The 22,351-nt window shown below is 43.8% G+C and overlaps 1 protein-coding gene across 1 annotated transcript in view; it reads right to left on the bottom strand.

The window, feature by feature from the left end:
- COPE (coat protein complex I subunit epsilon) overlaps positions 1-22,351 on the bottom strand; it is a 29,387-nt gene that overhangs the window by 6,809 nt on the left and 227 nt on the right. Inside the window, exons 2-7 of the mRNA XM_083180574.1 lie at positions 21,471-21,533; positions 21,280-21,380; positions 17,065-17,217; positions 8,486-8,539; positions 4,319-4,400; positions 2,768-2,923 (exon numbers count right to left, since the gene is read on the bottom strand). Of these exons, the coding sequence (XP_083036700.1) occupies positions 2,768-2,923; positions 4,319-4,400; positions 8,486-8,539; positions 17,065-17,217; positions 21,280-21,380; positions 21,471-21,533 (609 nt within the window). The remainder of the gene's footprint in view (positions 1-2,767; positions 2,924-4,318; positions 4,401-8,485; positions 8,540-17,064; positions 17,218-21,279; positions 21,381-21,470; positions 21,534-22,351) is intronic.

Raw genomic sequence — 22,351 nt, 5'->3', positions numbered from 1 at the left:
CCTCAGGCATGGTGCCTTGCTACGCTCGGCACACTATTTTATTCTCCCTCCACACCCTAGTCACTAGGGTGTGGAGGGAGAATAAAATAGTGTTCCCTACCATCCACTAGGGCCTAGTGGATGGTAGGGAAAGAAATTCCGCCTGTCGGCACATGTCGGTGCGACATGGACAGTGAAGCGTAGTATGGCTTCTGCTCGCCTTGCTTCGGGCACAGTGCCTTGATGCGCTCGGCACACTATTATATTCCCCCTCCATGTCCACTGGGATGGTAAAGTATGAACAAGTTAAACGTCAGTATTTTAACCTTGTCGGTATTTTGACCGTCTGGATTTTTATTGTAGGTAAATTGACTGCATCCAATTACACCATCCGTACTGCCCCTATCTATATCTATCTATCTATTTATAAATAATCAGTTATACCTTCTGCATTTTCATTTAAGTAGAGCCTGTGCCAACTGGAGTGCGTTGAAGAGGACATCCCCTGAAAAGGGTAACACCTCTAAGGCCTGTTTAAACTCTGCGTCCACCTTCCTTGAGCGTAGCCAAAATATATGTCTAACTAGCACCGAGACCGCCGAGGCCTTGGCTGCCAAATGACCAGTATTCATCACTGCATCATTGATATATGCCTTGGCATGTTGAACATGTGAGAGACACGCCGCACATTGCAGCTGAAACCTCCTCCGGGAGTTCAGCTTCAATGACTTTTACCCAGTCCTGCACCGCTCTTGCTGTCCAAGACATTGCAATGGTGGGTCTGTTAATCGCACCGGTAAGGCTAAACACTGACTTCAGACACTGTTCTAAGCGTCTATCGGTCACGTCTTTCAGAGAAGCCGCAGAAGTGACCAGCAAAACTGAGGGTTTGACAAGGCGAGTCACATGAGAGTCCACCGGCGGTGGGTTCTCCCATAACTTGCAATGAGTGAGTGAAAGGACACTGGCTTTTTAGGCCATTTTGAACCTTGCGTAAAAGCTAGTGGTGCTTTTTAGGCCTCCAGGGACTGTCGGTGATAGAATTGTACTAGACAATGAATTCACCCACGGTGGAGTAACTTGGGTGTCAGCCGGGCCACTAATGTACCCAGCAGCTGAGTAAAGGCTGCCCATGGAGGCTGTTGTGTCTGGGAGGCCAATGAGGGGCTTGCAGGAACATGGCATTTAGCACACAGGCCATCCTGCCTACTGTCCTTGTCAGATAGTACCGCTGAGCATGCTGTACATGAAAGCAGTATTGGGGAATATGTCTGCTGGTGCTCCTGATCACTAGACATGCTAGCAACAAATCAGGAATCCCGGTCACATGTGAGGCCCTATGCCTTGACAGTGACCTGCTAAAGGTGTGACTAAGTACTACTGCTTCCCCAGTACACCTGTCCTAGGAACACAGTGACACTATATAGTTATACACAGAAGTACAGTACAAATTCAGCACATTTAGTCACACAAGCATTCAGTAGAATATCAGCACATGTAAAAGCCCAAAAAAACTAATGTAAATGGCACTATATCATGAGCCAGAGGCAGGGTAGGACATTGAGTGCTGTAAAAACCTGTCAGCAGGTGACTTTTTTATACAGGGGAGACTGCGCCCAGCGGTCCAGTAGTCTACACAGTGATTGAAGATGGCTGCCAGAGTTTCTGAGGGGAGTTAATGGCGCAAATATGCAGCTAGTAGGCGTGCAGCACTGAGGTGAACTGGCACCTAAAGCTGGGGGGAGGAACTGCAGGCAAGCGCTTTCTCCCCCAAAGCTGGACTTCCCCCACCGGTATATTGGAGCCTATTGTAAAATAAAGATCAGCTTCCCCTCTATGGGAACTGCCTTCAGCCTGCACTCCCTGACCTTGGTGGACTACTACGGGGAGCAATGTCCATGCCAGCACTGTGACCTGCTCTCAGAGCAACACAGCATAGAAATCGTTTTTTTGCTTGGTGTATGCCCCTGGGGGTGACAGGAGGTGATAGACGCCAGCAGGGGGGACGGAGCAGTAGCGCTGTAATCACCATGACTACTAGCGCTACTTGCTCAGTGTAAAAAATAGAAAAAAAATAAAGTTAAAAATTAAAAGGCTTGGGATTGCTACAGGCAATCTCAGAAGAAAACACTGGTGCACCGAGAGTGACCTAGCATGGAGGCAGGGTTATAGGGGAGAGGAGTCAGGCATGATGGGAAGCCTCAAAGCTTTGGAGAAGTTGTTGCCCGATCCTGTGGATCAGCCTACAACCCCAATGTTAACCATGAAGAAAATCTGTGCGGCAGATAGTAGTGGTCTAATCCAAGTAAATACACAGATCTATAACTAACAGAGACAGATTTTGGTATTGAGAAGTCGCCATACAAGGAGAAAAACAAGTTCAGGTTGGAACACAGTAAAAAAATCTCCCCAAAAACTTTTTTTTCACATGGTCATTATGGAGTATTGTGTGTAGAATTATGAAGGAAAACATTTATTATATATATATATATATATATATATATATATATATATATATATATATATATATATATATATATATATATATATATATATATATATATATATATATAGAGAGAGATATATATATATATATATATATATATATATATATATATATAAAAAAAAATTGTAAAAAGTGAAGTGCTGTGAATACTTTCCAGATTCACTGTAACACACACAAAGCATGCACATAACAGAAAAACACAAGCCTCAGGTGAAGAGTTCTTAGGAACAGGAAATTTAAGAAAACGAATACTCATACAGAACTATAGAAATGAACCTTTACCTTATCCAAGGCTTCCTGCAGAACTCCTTCAGCGTCCTCCCATTTTCCCTGCCCCATGTAACAAGTTGCTTGTCCATTCAGCAGCAGGAGAGTGGATGAGTACTTATCAGACATCTCTTGGAAAATGTAGAAGGCATCCTGCAATTTATCTCCTCCCTGGTAGAATAAAAGACTCCGATATGACACAGACACACATAGTGCAAGATGTCTCAGTCTATGAAACATTCATGGATTACCAGACTATCATTACACACTCAGACAGTCACTTTAGATATACGAGATGAATGAAAGTTAAACTCTACCAAGTAAGCGTTTTCCGGTCTGTTTTACTAGGAAGTATAGTACACGGCAGAGACAAAGATGATTGGACATTTTTTGGTTTGGCAATTGCCAGGAGAATGTCTGATGCCAGAGTATACAGGGGTAGATGTATGAAGCAGTGATAAAGTGCCTGGTACTTTATCACCGGCCAATCAGCTTTTAACTGTCCCTTTTAAAACCCAGCCTATAACTTAACAGTCAGGAGCTGATTGGCCGGTGATAAAGTACCAGGCACTTTATCACTTCTCCTCTGTTATCACTGGTTAATACATCTACCCCACAGTACTTACAGTAAAGCATGGACATTGCTGCATTATGCATTGAGAAGCACTAGGACGAACTGGAGCGATGGGCATGTTCTAGGCCAATTCAACCTTCTTCAGTATCACAATTGGTCACTGTACTTAAGGCAGAATGGCAAAACATACCACCTGCTGCTGTCCAGGAAACTGTGGACAGTTTGACAAGAACGGTGTCTGCAGTAATCACTGCACGTGGTAGACCTACAAAGTACTGACGGTAAAATCCTGTAGTTGTATTTGCTTTAAGTGTCCATTCACTTTTCTCTACATATACAGCTGATTGTGACTTCTCAATCAGTGTGGGATGTCACAATCAGCCTGTGATATCACAATGAAGCGGATTGTGATGCAACAATCAGCATCATTGTGACGCCACATGCCGATTGTGACGTCACAATCAGGATGTGATGTCACAATGATGCGGATTGTAACATCACATGCCGATTTTGATGTCACTATCAGCATTATTAGTGTATATATATTAGAACTAAATAGGAATTATAAATAACAATGTGAAAAATAAAAGGCATTCCATTAGATGTAGAAGCAATTAAACAAGGTCAGATACTGGGGAAGCACTAAAAGGTGGGTACAATTGTCATTAACGATAAGCATGATAAAAGATAACATTAACATGATCATCGTGCATATCGTTGATTGTGTATATACTAGATCATTAATGATAACCCCGATTATCAAACCGAACAATATCGTCAGTGACTGTATGTTTGGCGGGGGCTTGGCATGGAGGCGGAGTAGAGGAGCCTAGCTGACTGGGAGCAGCAGAGAAGTTTAACCTTTCTGGTGCTGGAATGGTCGCTCTCCCGCTCACTACCCACTGTTAGCCCTGTGGCCCCTGACATCTCCCGAAGAATAAAACAGATGAGTTTTTTTTTTTATCAAAAAGGAACCAAAGCCCAAATCGTACCATGGCGATATTAACCCACGCTGTAGCCAGCTGTGTTAGTGTTGCATCTTCATCCACTTCCACCATTTTCTTTAGTTCCTTGCTGAATGTGGAAGAAAAAATAAATTATAAATCTATTTATTGAATGTGAAAAAATATAGAATCATGACTAACTCTTTCAAGTCCAACGTTGAGTTAGACTCAACAGATCCAGTGGTGAGCCACTTTAAAATACGAACATGAACATCGTTCAACATTCCAGGCATGTCCAAACTATGGCCATCCAGCTGTTGTGAAACTACAAGTCCCATCATGCCTTGCCACAGTTTTTGTTATTAGGAAATGCTAAAACTGTGGCAAGGCATGCTGGTATGTGTAGTTTCTCAACAGCTGGAGGGCTACAGTTTGGTAATGCCTGATGTAGACCATATTTGAATATTTTTTTTTTATAATTTACAATTCATTTAAACAAGACTGTTTTAATTGCAAAAAAACAAAAATATTGGACTACAAAGGGTTTCAAAGGATTAATGTATTGAAACATCACATAATAAAGCCAATGCTTCTGGGTGTGCACGCCCCTTTGTCAAGGTGAACATATATTATTCACAAAATGTATCTATAAATAGGAGAAGCCTGCCAAGAATGTCAGTGAGAGTAGCGTCATACTCATGCCTGCCCTTCCCACCGGGATGATTTCATGGCGCATGTCCACACCATGTAATGAGTGAACGATAAAGCATAGAACTGCAGCCACTGAGATAAACCCCTCAGCGACAGAAAAAAACACCACAATATAAACTACATAATATAGAAAAATAAAAGTGAAATGTCACTTTGGTGGGGTTTACTTCAGTGGCTGCGAATCTATGCTTTATCATCCTGACATTAGAGGGCAAGCACACGTGCAGTTGCTAAGCCTTTGTTTGTCTAGGCAGCCGGATGCTGCCAGCACCCTGCCGTTATTCCGTTGGGATAAGGCAGACATGTCTGACACAACTCCTGGTCATGGAGAGATTCATGGCAGGCAGCATATGCCGATATAATTGGAACAACAGTAATAGAACCAAACTGGGTATTAACGGAGAGAGTAAGCCTGCAGTGCTTGCAGACTTATGATTTGTAGAGAAATAGCCATGGATACTCAAAGAATAATTAAAAGCCTATATAATGGTTCTGCCATATTGCAAATGTTCTTAATTGGGTGCAGTTAAACAGTAATATTGGCTAGGGGACAGGCGGACGTGAAAGTGAATAAATACAAAACGTATGAGGTGAACATATAGACTGCATATAAAGGAGCAGGATAGGGTAGGATAGCTTATGTAGGTTATGCAGGCAGTTCTGGGGATAAGCTTGTATGAAGAGGTGAGTTTTCTGGGGGCTTATCAGAGTGGGAGCAGTCCGGAAAAAAAAAATACACAGTTTATCAGAAGGTCACAAATACAATAACACATCAGAGGATATAGAATAAGTATTCTTGTTACAGTATGAAGTACAGTTGGTGCCTGGCTCTTCTTTGCTGGCGAATCGCGAGAACGTCACCGCTGGCGATCCGCCAGCAGCCCGGCTCGCCATCTGACTGAGACGCGCGTGCGTCTCAGTGTCCGTGCGCCGGGGCGACAAGACCCTGTCCGTCTCCGCTTCAGGGAGATGGACAGGGTTGTGGGGGGGGGGGGGTGCGGGGAGGCGGTGGGGACCCCGGGTGACCGCCAACAAGCCGGCGGGGACCCAGGGGAAGCCGTCGCATATACAGCTGGCGGGGGATGGCGTCGCCATCGCCATCCCCTGCAAAGAAGAGCCCGGCTCCATCTGTAATCAAACTATAGATCAGAGCATTGTGACCATTTTTATAGGTAAAATAGGGGAGAAAGGGAAACAATGAGACACAGTGATAAGGGAAGGAAGGAGGAAAGGCAGGCAGACACAGATAGAAGAAACACCACAGCGAGATCCTGATGGGTGGATACCTAATCTAAAGAATCAGGAAATCTCATCCAAATTCAAAATGGGAGATAACCTTTTATTAAGCGAGCCAGGGGACACGAACTGTATTTCATATGCTGTATATACTAAAGTTGAAATGATAAAGGAGGAGGAGCTAGCAGTTACCAATCAGTGGCTGACAAGTGGTTGCAAAAACTATGTGGTGTATTAATTTGTTTTGGAACTTGGAATTATTGGGAGACTCAAAAAGAGGAAAAAAAAACAACAATTTAGGTTCACATGGATGGGAATTGGGGGAATCCAGGATAAGAGATTAATAACTTGTCTCAAAAGAGAAAAGTCCTGTAATATTGAGTGCAAGCTAGTAACGCATGTCCAAAACAAAGACAAAAAGCAGCGCTTAAATGATATAAGTAGGTGAATCAATTTAAAAATAATACTTTAATAATAAACCAATTTTTAGGCCCAATGATTTACATAAAAAAATGTAATAGTTAAAAACAGCATGTTCCAGATTGTAATGGATTATGAATGACCCACAGTGGGGTTGGAATATAACCTGCACTGTCCACAATAGCAGCAGGCCGATTGGTGATGGAGTCCACACGGCATATTTGTCCTGGAGTGCTGTATGAAGGAGTCCCTTCTGGAAGGTTTTGATGGGTCTACAACCTCGCAGCAATTTGTATCCAATTGGGCCAGGTGTGATTTAGCCAAAGACATCCAAGATTACGGGGACCAAGTGGTCAGAGAAATCAGCAGGTGGGTCCAACGTTACTGAAGGGTCCAACAATACTGGTTCTGAAAGGCACCAAAGTGTTTCACAGGAGCCTTTCAGAAACAGTATTGTTGGACCCTCCAGTAACGTTGGACCCACCTGCTGATTTCTCTGACCACTTGGTCCCCGTCATCTTGGATGTCTTTGGCTAAATCACACCTGGCCCAATTGGATACAAATTGCTGCAAGGTTGTAGACCCATCAAAACCTTCCAGAAGGGACTCCCTCATACAGCACTCCAGGACAAATATGCCGTGTGGACTCCATCACCAATCGGCCTGCTGCTGTGGACAGTGCAGGTTATATTCCAACCCCACTGTGGGTCATTCATAATCCATTACAATCTGGAACATGCTGTTTTTAACCATTTAATTGTATTTATGTATGTCAATGGGCCTAAAAATTGGTTTATTATTAAAATATTCTTTTTAAATTGATTCACCTACTTATATCATTTAAGCGCTGCTTTTTGTCTTTGTTTTGTCCATTGTATCAGGGGACTGACCATCTCCTACCCGGAAGCTGCTTTTAAGATGACAAGTCAGGATATTAGTGCTCTTTGGTTCCTTACTTAGTATTAAGGAATCGTGTAAAAAAAAATAAGGCATGTCGCAGATCTTGCGTAGAGCAGAGAGGTCTCATAATGAGACATTTTGAGAGAAGTGAACAGATTAATGTTGCAGGTTTGGAGAATAGCCTCATGTATGTTATGGCAAGAAAAAGAGAGTCACCAGTTCAGCCTTAACACTTACTGTGAAACTAAACTACCACCACAAATATTATATATAATTTAAAATGTATTACTGTCTCGGCCTGGCAACACATATTATACATGTTATATACACACACACGGCAAAACTCACTATACGTTATGCCCAGTACTCCAATGAACAGTATTTATTGATGGTGGTAAAGTAATTGGCATCCAGTCTGGTTTCATGCCGGATTGATACTTGGCAGATGATGTGGTATGTTTTGAAACAATATTCTTTATACGCGTCACATAGAGGGCCTAATTCTGCATGGATCACTAATTGTAGAATTTGCAAATCAAGCTATTATTAAAAGACTGTTTGCATTGCACATGCGCAGGGCCAAACTTTTTGCAGTCACATTGCGAGTATGCGAACACAGCACAGCTTTCTCATGCTACCCGGCTGCCAGCCATTGGCAGTGCCTGCGTGTGACATCACACAGCTGCCGTGGCCCGCACGGCAAACGGTCTGGAAGTGCCTGTGTTATCCGGACCGAGCAATGCAATTTAAGGTGTCATGTCGAGCGTGTGGACATGCGTATATTGGAATTAATTGCTTAATGATTTTCGGCAGTTTACGTCCCAATCTGAAATTAGGCCCTATAGCTTTTGTCTGGGGGTTCAAGGGAAAAAGCTGATGACATTCAATCATTGTATAGTGTGTAACCAGCTTAACTCCATTAACATAGATAATTAAATGTGTGCTTACCGAGCCAGGTCAAGTCTGTCTATCTTCAGCAGTATTTGGATTATTGTTGCCATGCTGCAATTGACAAAAGGCTTATAAATATACAGTCAACACCGATATTTTATTACATGTCATACTTGTACCCCAGAGACATCTAACATGACATACTAAAAGTAACATTTGTATAACTGTTACACTGGATTATGGATTAGTAATTAAGATTTGGATATACAGTAGAGAAAGTTTTTGACATATGGAAGATACAAAAGATTAGATGCCACACAGAAGTAAAAGCAACCCCCCCCCCCCTAAAAAACAAACAAAAAACAATTATACACAGAAATTGATGGCAGAAAATAACCACTTGACCCACCTACAGATAGCAGCAGCTCAAATTGGAGCTGCTCCTGGTGAGTCTATTGCCATTCACCAGCCGACAGGAGGCGGCACGTGCACACCCCGTTCTGTTGGAGCCTGCCACTGTTCTCCCCGGTAGCTGCCCGTTCCCCTCCCACTAAGGGCAATTTCACACTGTCCGGTTTTCACCGGACAGCTAAAAGCCAGAAAAAGGTTGTCCAGTTTTTAGCCGGACTGCAGGAGCATTCACATGCTCCGGTTAAGATCCTGTATCCCCGCCCCTCTCATCACATGGGGGCGAGTCAAAACAGTCTGACTGGCATGTCCAGTCTGACGTGCTGTACGCCCGCCCCTCTTGTCACATGGGGGCAGGCTTCATTATCCGGGAATTACCCATCACCCATTGCCTTCCACACCACACTGAATGGCCAGGAAGGGAGGGCCATGGCACGGCAGCCGGACACTGCCGTGTTAAGATCCGGCTGCTACCCGGCGGCCGTGCCGTGACCGTCCCGTGTGAATGGACTCAAAGCTGTCCATTACACACTGCAGGGATGGCACGGCTTTTAAGCCGTGCGGGATTTCGCCATCCGGCAGGAGCCGGACAGTGTGAAATTGCCCTAACCCTGCCTGTCTCCCTGAAGCGGATACGGGCAGAGAATCTGCTCCCTGCCGCCATGCGAGGCGCTCGCGTGTCCCTTTCAGCTGGCGCTCCTGTCCGCCAGCTCAGGAGGGCTGGCTAACAGGTGCTCCATCTGTAGTTTGCCCTTAGACAGATATGAGACAGCTAAAGATAAAGAAGATCTGAAGTAGATACAGGATATAGAGATATGAGGTAAGTAGATATATAGGACATAAATATGAGGTAGGGAGCTAGGGTGTGGTATATTAGTTCCACAATGTCTAGATCGATAAGTACAAGGTTGACAGAGACAAAAGAAAAAGATTGACATTTACATTTTATGGTGTCAATGTTGTGATGATCTGGCACGAGACTATAATCCACAGGTGAGTATCAGGAGTCATACAACTGACTGGTGCAAAGTGAGGTACTTGTGTAGTTTCATGGCACCGTGCGTCTGTGTCTAGTTGTGGGGCTGTAAACTCCATGCCAACATGGATAGTTCGTACCCCCACTATCCACGTTGGCATGGAGTTGATTCTAGATAGCGTGGCGAGTATAGCGAGCCACCGTGCCCGTAGAATGGGCGAGCTCAGGGGATACAGACAGGGACACAGACACACGGCACCATGCTGGCGCCGTGAAAGTACACAAGTACCCAAAGTGACTAGACTGTGGTTGCTGAGGAGTCAAGACCGGTGCAGGACTCTGGGCCAGGTGTGAAAAGGTACAAGCTGAGCAGTAACAGTGGATGTGCCATTAACCCTTTCTGTGCATGAAGTCTTGGAAACAACACAGTGCCTTGGAATAGGGGAAAACAGCAGCTAGCAATAAAACAGATCTAGCCAGGACTTGGATGCAGTGCAAATTAATGTCCACAGAATTAAAGATGAAATTAATGCTTTATTTAAGCAACAAAGAATACAGTATAAATGGCAAAGTTGAAATAATAATCCTCCAAGGTAAAAGAAATGCAGGTTATATATTCAGTAAATGATGAACAGCAGCAGGATACAGAGTACTGGGATGATGCAGGCCAGCTACTCAGTATATGAAGTACTTAACTGAAGCGTCCTTTAGGCAACAGGCAAAGTAATTGAAATATCCAGGCAGGGATGATTGCAGGGATAAGCAGGCAAGGTAACCAAATCCAAGGCTCATATCAGGAAGGAGCTGGAGTTCAGCACATGGGGCAGGAACAAGAAACCATGACCAGCAGGGTGGAGTCTTTTTAAACCATCAGCTGAGATAATCACTGGATGCAGCTGAGAGAAGCATGAAGCACAAATTCCTGGCTGCTAGCTAATAGCAGATGGCCAGACAGGACAGAGTGTAACAAATGTTGACACCCATGTAAGTGCTCCCCCCCAATAAATGTACCGCTTCGCTATTCACGCTACTGCCAAGTGCCTCCCTCTGCGCTCAGCACATTGTACTGTTCCCAGATTCAAAAGTGTTTGGTAAAGTATGAAGAAGTTTTAAAATATATATATATATATATATATATATATATATATATATATATATATATATATATATATATATATATATATATCATGTTGGGCATTTCAGGTGTAAAATAATGATTTATGGTGTCAAGAAATGATCTAGGTAGACTAGGGACATGGTCCACAACATGGCAACTACAGTAATCATGCACTTGGGTCTCAAAAACACAAAGGCTAAATATAGCAAAAAAGGGCACTATAATGGAAACTACAGAGGAGGAAACCGATCTAGGAGTCACTATTTCAGGGGACTTAAAGGCGGACAAGCAATGTAACAAAGCAAATCAGATTCTTGGGGGGTTATTCTAGTTCACTCTGACAAATTCCTTCTTAGATGAACAAAACCATGTGCACTGCAGGTGGGGCAGATGTTACTTGTGCAGAGAGAGAATTAGATTTGGGTGGGGTTTTACTTCAAAGTGAGATCTATATTGCAGTGTAAAAATAAAGCAGCCAGTATTTACCCTGCACAGAAACAAAATAACTCACCCAAATCTAATTATTTCTGCACATTTTACATCTGCCCCCCTGCAATGCACATGGTTTTGTCCATCTAAGAAGGATTTTGTCAGGAAGAGTGAACTAGAATATGGCCCTTGGTTCCACAGGAATCAGTAGAAGAAAAAAGAATAATGCCACTGTATAGGTCATTGGTACGGCCTCATCTGGAATACTGTGTCCAGAAAGGAGACCATATCTCCAGAAGGATAGAAATACATTAGAGAGGTACAAAGATGGGCAATAAATGGTACATGGTCTATATCACAACCCTAACCCAAAAAACACTAAATGATCTTAACATGTATTGTATGGAGAAGGGAAGTCAAAGAGGGATATGAAAGAAACTTTTAAATATATCAAGGGTTTTAGCAAGGCCGAGGAAAGAAATATTCTCCACTCGGCCATCAGAGGTGGTAGAGGCTAGGGGGGGTATTCAATGTCAGGGGCACGGCTGTCGAGCTAGCGCGACAGCCGTGCCCCTGTCCCGTTCTCGATTAGCTCGCCTGAAGCTCGGCAGTCGGGATTCAATGTCCCGGGCGCCGAGAAGGGGGCGTGGCCGCGAGTTGATGACGGAAATAGATGAGCTCCGGCCTGGAGCTCGCCTATTTCCGGCTTTTCTCGGCAGAACGAGCCCGACAGCTTGTGATGTCGGGCTCGTTCTGCGCAAAACCCCTGTTCAATGCTGTCGGGGAAGACAGCACTGAATAGGGCCCCGCAGCCATCTCCCCCCGTCGGGAGATGGCTGCGGGAGCTCGAATGACATTGAATACCCCCCTAAGACAGATGAGCAATTTAAACATGTTTGGGATAGGCGTATAAATATACTTACAAAAACTAGGGATCAAAAAGGTTGAAGTTTAAGTGACAGAATAGATGGGCGAGTTATCTGCCGTCAAATTCTAGGGTTCTGTGTAAACTTCAGCTTAATTTGCAAAACAAATATTGGTTTGTAGCAATCCAGATAAAATGTTTGGAAATCAGCACTAAGGGGGTTATTCTAGTCCATTCTTTCTGACAAAATCCTTCTTAGATGAACAAAACCATGTGCACTGCGGGTGGGGCAGATGTAACTTGTGCAGAGAGAATTAGATTTGGGTGGGGTTTTTCTTCAAAGTGAGATCTATATTGAAGTGTAAAATCATGCAGTCAGTATTTTCCCTGCACAGAAACAAAATAACTCACCCAAATCTAATTCTCTCTGCACATGTTACCTCTGCCCCCCTGCAGTGCACATGGTTTTGTCCATCTAAGAAGGATTTTGTCAGAAAGAATGAACTAGAATAAACCCCTAAAAGACACCTACACACACACAGGGCTACGGCTCTTGTTTCTTTAGAACCACCATCGATGAATGCCTTCTTTTATGGTTTCCAAAAGCCAAAAATGGCCCTTTTTTTTTTAAAGATGGTTTTCACTATTCATTGGCAAAAGGGTGGGTTTATTCAATCTGTGCTGATATTTCCGACAGGTGGAAATATTGGCACTCGCCTACTCAATGCTGCCATTTCAGTCAGAGAAAAAAAAAAAAATCAAACCTGTTTTGCCGGAAACGGCCACGGATTGTGAAATCTGTGGCCATTTTCGTTGAACTGTGGAGTTTCTGACTTCACAGTGTGAACATTGAATCCTGACGTCAAGTCACTGTCAGAAGCTGGTGGAAATGGCTGGGATTGCGACTGTTGGGATGTTCCCGACAGTCAGAACCCCGGATATCCCCTAGTCGGAACCCCGGATAACCACTATATAGGAAACGGTATGCTGTAGCTCAAAATTTGAACTTTTCAATGAAGTTTGTTTTAAAAAAATAATAAATTGATCAGAATTAAGAAAAAAAAACAGCAAGAGTCTCGACTGGAATGGCTAAAGGTTAAGTTATTTGAGATTTATTGCACACATGCTGATTTTGGTACTTGTCATGGGGTGGTCGGCTTTCCATAAAATAGCAATGGAAAGTTGTCCTCCGCACGGGAAAAAATAATAAATAAATAAAAATCGCTAAAATAGGTGTACAAAGTGCGATTTCCCCCATCATGCTGTCCATATCCGCTTGGCAAAATCACCCAGTGCATATGGCCCTTTAGTATATTCAGAAGGAATGGATTTTTGGTACTTGTTTCCTACCACAGCGCCCCCGATTTCCATCGTACAGCATCGCATGCAATATAGCGGCATGCGATGCGATTTTTAATTGTACAAGCACCCTGATGGGTGCTTACAATGTGAAATGCACCCCCATTCTCAACGCCAACCCGAAGCGTGGCGAGCGCAGCAAGCCCGCGAGGGGTGGCGGTACGCGTACTCCGACCTTTTCATACCCCCACTATCCACGTCAGTATGGAGTTGATTTTAGATAGTGTGGCGAGCGCTGCGAGCCCGAAGCGTGGCAAGCCCCGCGAGGGGATGCAAATTACTTAACATGTATTCCACGTCCGCTCGCCATGCTTCGGGCTCGGTGCGATCGCCACACTATCTGAAATCAACTCCACGTGGATAGTGGGGGTATGAAACGGTCAGAGGATGCGTACCGACCCCGCTTCGGGTTGGCGTTGATAGTGGGGGTGACGTTGAGAATGGGGGTGCATTTCACATTGTAAGCACCCATCAGTTTGCTGGCATGCGATATTTAATTGTACAATCAGGGTCATTTTCCCGAATATCGCATACCCTATGGCAAGGTATGCGATGGGCGCCGTGCTAGGAAAAAAGTACAGTTTTTTTACCTGGACAAAATTTACAAATGTTTAAATTGGTATGATGCTCCAGTTCTGTATCACCACCAGATGTCACTGTTGCAACAACTGTAAATACTTGCACATAAAAGCATCTCCATCGATTAATTAGTAGTTAAATATGCTGCAGGAGCAAGTTATGCCTGTATTTATCACAATTTCAAAAAACATTCAGACGATATACCTTCTGTTTGAAACAAATGCTAACTAATATGGTTTCTTTGTAATGTAGTATACTGTCCATTAATCAGCAACATTTCTTCCACAAAAGGAAACCTTCATTTGTTTGCATACTTATATATTTCAGTGTTTGTGGGAGGCTTCAAATTGCTTTCAAAGGTAAACTATATAAACCATAAATAGTGGAATAACACCAGTGGAATATAACGTTGAAAATTGCCTTTAGAAGGAAATAAAATACAAATAAAGGTACTTGTGAGTTATCCGGGCGTCCGATTTTGTACTTACGATTTGCATGCGATTTGCATGCGATATCGCATACGATATCGCATACGATATCGGATCCGATTTGCGATTTATATGCGATTTACATGCGATTTAGCATGCGATTTGCATCAGATTTGCTATTCATTTCATTACCCCACTATCCCCAAAGTGTGTCTATCAACGTGAACCCGAAGCGTGGCGAGCGCAGCGAGCCCGCGAGGGGCGGCGGTACGCGTCCTCCGACCTTTTCATGCCCTACTATCCACTAGGGCGTGGAGTGAGAATAGAATAGTGTGGCGAGCGCAGCGAGCCCGAAGCGTGGCGAGCGCAGCGAGCCCCGCGAGGGGACGCGGACACCTGTGAAGCCCGCAAGGGCACGCGGATACCTGTGAAGGTGTCCGCGTCCCCTCGCGGGGCTCGCTGCGCTCGCCACGCTTCGGGCTCGGTGGCTCGCTGCGCTCGCCACACTATTCTATTCTCACTCCACGCCCTAGTGGATAGTAGGGCATGAAAAGGTCGGAGGACGCGTACCGCCGCCCCTCGCGGGCTCGCTGCGCTCGCCACGCTTCGGGTTCACATTGATAGACACACTTTGGGGATAGTGGGGTAATGAAATGAATAGCAAATCGGTACTTGTGAGGCTCCCGATTTTGTATTTACGATTTGCATGCGATTTGCATGCGATATCGCATACGATATCGCATACGATATCGGATCCAAAATCGGACGCCCGGATAACTCACAAGTACCCAAATAAATATTAGCCATGGTTTGGTAGTTAATTTATGAAAAAATAGAGCTCTATAAATAAGCGATTGTAATGTTTAAAATATTACTTCAAAAGGTGCCCATATACGTTGCGATTATCGCATGCATTTTGAACTTTTAAGTTCAAAACGCATCGCATGTGCTTATAATCGCACCATGTTTCTGAGGGGATGCGATGTGCGTACCCGCGAGTGCAATATTGTATAGCACAAAAAGTATGTGCAGGCAGTACTTTTTGTGCTACATCGCATCGCATTACTTTTGTAATACAGTGCGATGCAATGTACCTAGTGGCCATTAAGTGACTATATACTAAAAAAAAAAAAGGCTAAAATCGCATCGCACAGTACAAATTACATTGCATCACATACAAGTGGCAAAATCACACAGCACCAGTGAAGTACAAAACGCATAGCACACTCCTATCACAACGTGTATGGCAAAATCGCTGCAATTAACAGGTATACATGCAATTCATCGTTTATAAGCTGCACATCAAACTTAGTAATATCGCTAGCAATGTGGTGCTGAGTATACAGTGTGTACTGGCAAACAAGATGACAAACGAAATGTTGGACCAATCTGACGTAACTTTCATGCATACCCAAGAAGAAGAGTGGGTACTTGTGGAGTATCACGGCTCCCACGACCTGCATCGTATGCAGATCGTATGCTAAAAATCGCATCGCATGCGATGCGATCGCACCCGATTTTGCATTGAAATGCATCAGAATGCATTGAAATGTGTATTAAACTTGTGAAATGCCCCCAAATGCCATTTTTCATAGTGCACCACCCCCACTATCAACGTCAACCCGAAGCGTGGCGAGCGCAGCGAGCCCACGAGGGGCGGCGGTACGCGTCCTACGACCTTTTCATACCCCCACTATCCACGTCGGCGTGGAGTTGAGAATAGAATAGTGTGGCGAGCGCAGCGAGACCGAAGCGTGGCGAGCGCAGCGAGGGGACGCGGATACCTTCACAGCTATACGCGTCCCCTCGCGGGCTTCACAGGTATCCGCGTCCGCTCGCCACACTATTCTATTCTCAACTCCACGCCGACGTGGATAGTAGGGGTATGAAAAGGTCGTAGGACGCGTACCGCTGCGCTCGCCACGCTTCGGGTTGACGTTGATAGTGGGGGTGGTGCACTATGAAAAATGGCATTTGTGGGCATTTCACTACTTTAATACACATTTCAATGCATTCTGATGCATTTCAGTGCAAAATTGGGTGCCATCGCATCGCATGCCATCGTATGGCATGCGATGCGATCGCATACGATTTTTGAGCTAAAATGCTAAAAAATCGTAAAACATCGTATCGCATCGTATGCCACTACATATGGCATACGATGCCATGCGATGGCATACGATTTTTGAGCAAAAATGCGCAAAAATCGGTAAAGCATCGCATCGTATGCCATCGTATGCCACTACATATGGCATACGATGGGAGCCGTGATACTCCACAAGTACCGAAGAGTGTGTAGTAGCAACAATATATCACTAGTGTCCAAACAATATAACAAATTGTTCGGTCGTTAGCAAGATTGTAGTGTGTGTGCATGTGCGCTTAATTTGGCCGGTTCTGAGCTGAAGGGAAATAGTAAAGTCAGTACAATTGCCGGTCGCTCCAGTGTGTCCCTGTCTTGTGACTGCCACATACCATTCCAGGCTGTCTCCCTGGTGAAGAGCTCGCAGTGCAGCATCTGTGTTGCCATCATGGAAATAAATTGAAGCGGCCATCAGCAGGAAGGTTGTGTTAGTGACGTCAACACTTTTAGCCATCTTTTTATCCAGCTCAGAGACTATAGCATCTCTAAAATAAAGGAAACATATCACAGACACACAAAAGAGAGAAACATCTGAATTATTAATCCATTTATCTGCCACACCAGTGTCATGAGGATAGCGGATGAGAGCTCAAGTGACAGCTGCCACTTTTACTGATTACCAATGGTTCCTAAACTTTTTTAAATCTAGACGCCTAGAGTATTAGAATTATTTTCGCCACATTCCAAGGTCTAAATCTTTTTGTTTTATTCAGAAATGAAGGAAAAAATTATTACCCCAGACCCCATTTTTAATTGTATACCCACCCTGATGGGTAATTACTACGTGAAATGTCCCCCACCCCCATTGTTAACGCCACGCCACGGTGAACGTCAACCCGAAGCGTGGCGAGCGCAGCGAGCCCGCGAGGGGCGGCGGTACGCATCGTCCGACCTTTTCATTCCCCTACTATCCAGGGGGAGTTGACGATAGCGTGGCGAGCGTAGTGAGCCACCGAGCCCGAAGCGTGGCAAGCATTACTTCACACATATTACGCATGCGCTCGCCATGCTTCAGGCTTGGTGGCTCGCCACACTATATAAAATAGACTCCACGCCGACGTGGATAGTGGGGGTATGAAAAGGTCGGAGGACGCTTATCGATGCGCTCGCCACGCTTCGGGTTCACGTTGATCGTGGTGTTGCGTTAACAATGGGAGGGGGGGGGGGGGGGATTTGACCCCCCGGGTCTGGGGGGCATTTAACATTGGGTCCAATGTAAAATCGGATCTCAGGGACCATTTTTACATTGGAATGGCATGCGATGTGACCGATTTTTTTATTGTATTAAAAACTTCTTTAAAGCCCGAAAATCGGGTCGGTCGGGTCCCATCGCATACCTTAAGTTAAGGTATGCGATGGGACCCGACGGGCGCCGTGCTAGGAAACAAGTACCCTGGTTTATTTTATTCAGTCTGCTTAATTGCATCCAATACATGAGATGAGGAGGACCCAAAAAAAGACACCTTTATGTGTTTGACATCCACCTGTTTAAAGTAAGCATACATGTTAGCTTACCACCATTTCTTAGTCACGTGTGGTATACGAAGTATCTTAATTGGGAACCTGGAAACATTATGGAGGATTTATCCCACTTGTTTTGCACATCTTCACATATGGGGCAGTATTCAATGATCCCGATTCACCGTTTTTTGTTTTTTTTTCGGCGAATCGGGCTGTTTTCACTCCTTGCGGTAAATCTTTTTCAATGAAAACCTGATTTACCCTATTCAATGTTCACTGTTCACCAAAAGTGAACAGTGAATGCCGGCCAGTTCTCCGTTTCATGCTTGCTGCAATTCGCTGGCGTATTTCAATGGAGGATTCACTGGGATTCGCCGAGAGTGTATTCAATGCTAGGATGGAGAACTGCTTTCAGCATGATTTTCGCCATGATTCACCGTTTTGCATTCAACATCTTATTAAGGTTAACTGGAAAATTATCTTTTAAAAACAAAGGGTTTGTTTTTTGGGGGTGTCAAAAAATTCGCAATTTTATTCTGTGAAGGGGCATGCTATTTTTATTCATGCGCTTGCAGCTAATGAATATATATTTAATTTAAAAAATAATTATTTTTTTACATGTGCCAGCAGGGGGATGGGAGCCGCTTATTAAAAATTAACTTCACACTGGTCCCGTTAATTACATATGCACGAGCGGGACCAGTGAAGGGGCTCCCTACCCATGTCCCCTGCCAGTTCTCCCAGGGGTGGGGGACCCTGCAAATGTGTCCTATACAGGATTCGCTGCACAGTACATGTTTGGAAGGTCTCCTCACAGAATCACAAGTGAAATAATTAGCTCCACCTGTGGATCTTTTAAAATGTGTGTCAGTAATTAGTGCACCTGTCGGGAAACCTGGAAAACGGGAACAGTGTGGGGTCCTGAGGATCGAGATTGAAAAACCCTGGTATAGACTATATTGTTCATACAGTATTACACTACATATTTTTTTTTCTTCTGACGTTTTGATTTGCAGGTCTTATTGGAATATCATGAGGATCTCTCGTTCAACATTCAATTGAGGACATCAGAGGACTTGATCATATTTGCTGGACCTACAGCGCCAGCAAAACTGTTCTTTGTTTTATTATACCGACACCCATTGTCCGACAGTCATAATACTGACACTGTCAATATACGGACATGGTCAAAATACCAACATTAAAACAAGTCTATATGAGTTTTCAAGCAATTTTTGCCCCAAAACAGACCCTTTTCCTTTACCATCCCAGTGGACCTGGAGGAGGAATATAATACCACTTTTACACCAGAATGCCGGGAAGGACCCGGGAAATTGAACACAGGAAATAGCCAGGGCATGCCCTGCCTCAGACCCCATTTACACTGCACTTCAATCCAGGTTATTCCTGTGTAATGCCCGTTTACACTGAAAAGGGATCGGCCCTGTCTTTCCTTGCTGGTGTCATTAAAAATGGACCTTTTGGGCAGTTTGAGATGAGGTCACAAGAAAGGGAAAAGGGAGGGGATGGGGTCTGCTCCCAGCATTGCAGCAAAGATGGCAAACAGTCAGGCTGAGGGTGATGCTGTGGGACACACTGTGTGACAGCCAGCCTGTGTTGCTGCAGATGAGGCTGTAGACACACTGGGGAGATTGCCTCCAGCACAGACTGTTGCTGTAGTGTAGGGTACAGGTTGCAAACAGCGTGGTATTGCTGCTTCTGCTGCTGTGCTGCTCCATGTGACCTGTGCGGGTCTCCGGCAGATGACATCATCTGCCAGAGCCGCAGAAGCACCAATCAGCTCTTTGCAGCCTTCTCCCCGCCAAATAACCAGGGTAATGACCATTTACACCACCCTGAGCCCCGGATAAGCCCCGTGTCCGACCCTGAACATTTGCCGGGTCAGATTCCCGGGAAACAGAAACCGTGTTATTTTTTTTCAGCCCGTTTACACCACGCCCCGCCCCGGACTGGAGCGCCAATATCCCGGGTCCAACCTCTGGTGTAAAAGGGGTATAATAGTGTGCCGAATGCAGGGAAGCATCGTGCCCAAAGCATAGCAAGGGCAGCGAACCACGAGAGGTGATACGGTACATTTATGCAGTGTCTATGTTGACAGACACTAAAAAAAACAAAAAACACTCACATGTTGACATGTTAAATTTCAGTATTTTACCATGTTGGCAAAACTCATGTCAGTATATTGACTGTCGGTATAATTACCATTGGTAAATCAGACTGAAGCGGCCATATGTGCTAAAAGCAATAAAGTGGACAGAGATAAAGGACCTATCAATCAGCTTCTAACTGCTATGTTACAGCAGTATTAGATCTGGCATGAGAACTTCCCATTCGATTTGGCATTAGATCTGTACTTTTGCATTAGATATCAAATTTGATATTGTATTCGATATTTCCTTGGCTGCACAGTAGATTTTTCTGTTCAATTTTGTGAAAACAGGAGTGCGCGTCGAATCGAATGCAGATCAAAAGTGACACAAAAACCATTAGATTTAGTTTAGGATTCAATTTGATTTTGCTTCTATGAGCAAAATCGAATCGAAAAGCAGGAAAAAAAAATCAAATCAATGCATGTGTACAGGGCTTTAGTAGCTGGTTGGCCAATAGTTTATTATGCCCCGCTTTATCACTTTTCAAGGCTTAGTACATCTGGTCCATAAATATGTAAGTTGAAAAGGACATCCACACAATTCTAGGGTCACAACTTTAAACAAATATCAAGAGTCATGTCACCAAGTATATTGCTGCTGCACATCTGAGCTACTATATCATATCCAATTGAACTGCCCCATCCAGTTTGGTCCAACTGACTCTAAATACAACACTTTGGCCACACCTGTGACCATCTAAAAGTAATTGAATTTGTAAATTATTTTTCTGTAGCACTTTTAGGAACAAATTAAAAACAAACATGCTATTTTTGAACCCTTATCCCCATAAAGCAATGATAGGCTTACTCATTTATGATCCTGGCTTTAGTGATACTAAAGAAACATTCTATCAAAGCACAACAGGACTATAAGAAACAATCCTCAAAATATCATGTGTGAAAGTGAGAAACGCACCTGCGGCTTTCATTGGACAAGTATTCTGCAAACATACGGACTGCCTGCAGCTCAGCTCCGGCATTACTGCGAATTTCATCCAGAACTACTCCATACTTCCTCTATTGCCAGAAACACAGAGAGAAGAGAACATCAGTGATGAGGAATGTTGAGGTCTTGTGAATAGAACAGAAGGAGATAATTATATTTACCTGTGCTATATATGCTCTATACAGGAATACATCTCTTTCCACCTCCTTTTCTTGGCTTGAAGGCTACAGCAAGACAAACATAATTCAACGCTTATAAAACTTCAACAATATTGTGTGAAGAGCCATCTAACTAATGGCAAATGTGTTCTGAAATGGAATAAACAATTTGATTACTGAATTTATCTTTATACATATTATGGCTATTGTGTTATTGCAGTGCCACTGTATTACAATCCATTGTGTGCTGGCTGAGACGCTGGAGTAATTAATAGATTTAGAGCAGCTTGTGGATCGCATTCTTAGGGGCCTACATATGGGGTGATTTCTGGGCATTTAATAAGAAATCTAACTAGAGTAGTTGTACAATATTTATCTTCCTGCTGTACAGAATCTAATATTTTATATAGTAGGAAGATCATTTTTAATACTTTTACATCACATAGGTAAATATCTCATGAATATATGTATGTCACCCTAAATGTAAACATTTCCAGTACAACTGTGGAGATGGCAAAGTGCAAAAGGAAAACTGCACTTTGAGGTGTCACATTAGAATTGTATGTTTATACCAACAATATGTAACAGAATACTGAATAAAAAATAATAAGTTTACCATTTTATAATGGCTATGGAGGGAAATGTGTCTCAATATTCACATTAAGATTGTATTACTCCACTGATTTTTCATGTAGTGTGTATAGCATATCATATATAAGCAACCTGCTTTAAGCAGTCAACACGAGTTCATTTTGTTAACACAGTGGAAACTTAGGTGGGGAGAACCAAACAACACACAAATAAGGAATAACGATACGAGCGTAGGTACAGATGCCCAAAACAAATGTGCGGCCACGTCCTCACATCGCTGCCTCCGTGCCCCT

Source organism: Crinia signifera, chromosome 1, assembly GCF_055691185.1.
Source record: "Crinia signifera chromosome 1, ASM5569118v1, whole genome shotgun sequence".
NCBI lineage: Eukaryota > Metazoa > Chordata > Amphibia > Anura > Myobatrachidae > Crinia > Crinia signifera.
Note: the sequence above shows the minus strand (reverse complement) of the source record. Positions and strands in the feature narration are given on the sequence as shown.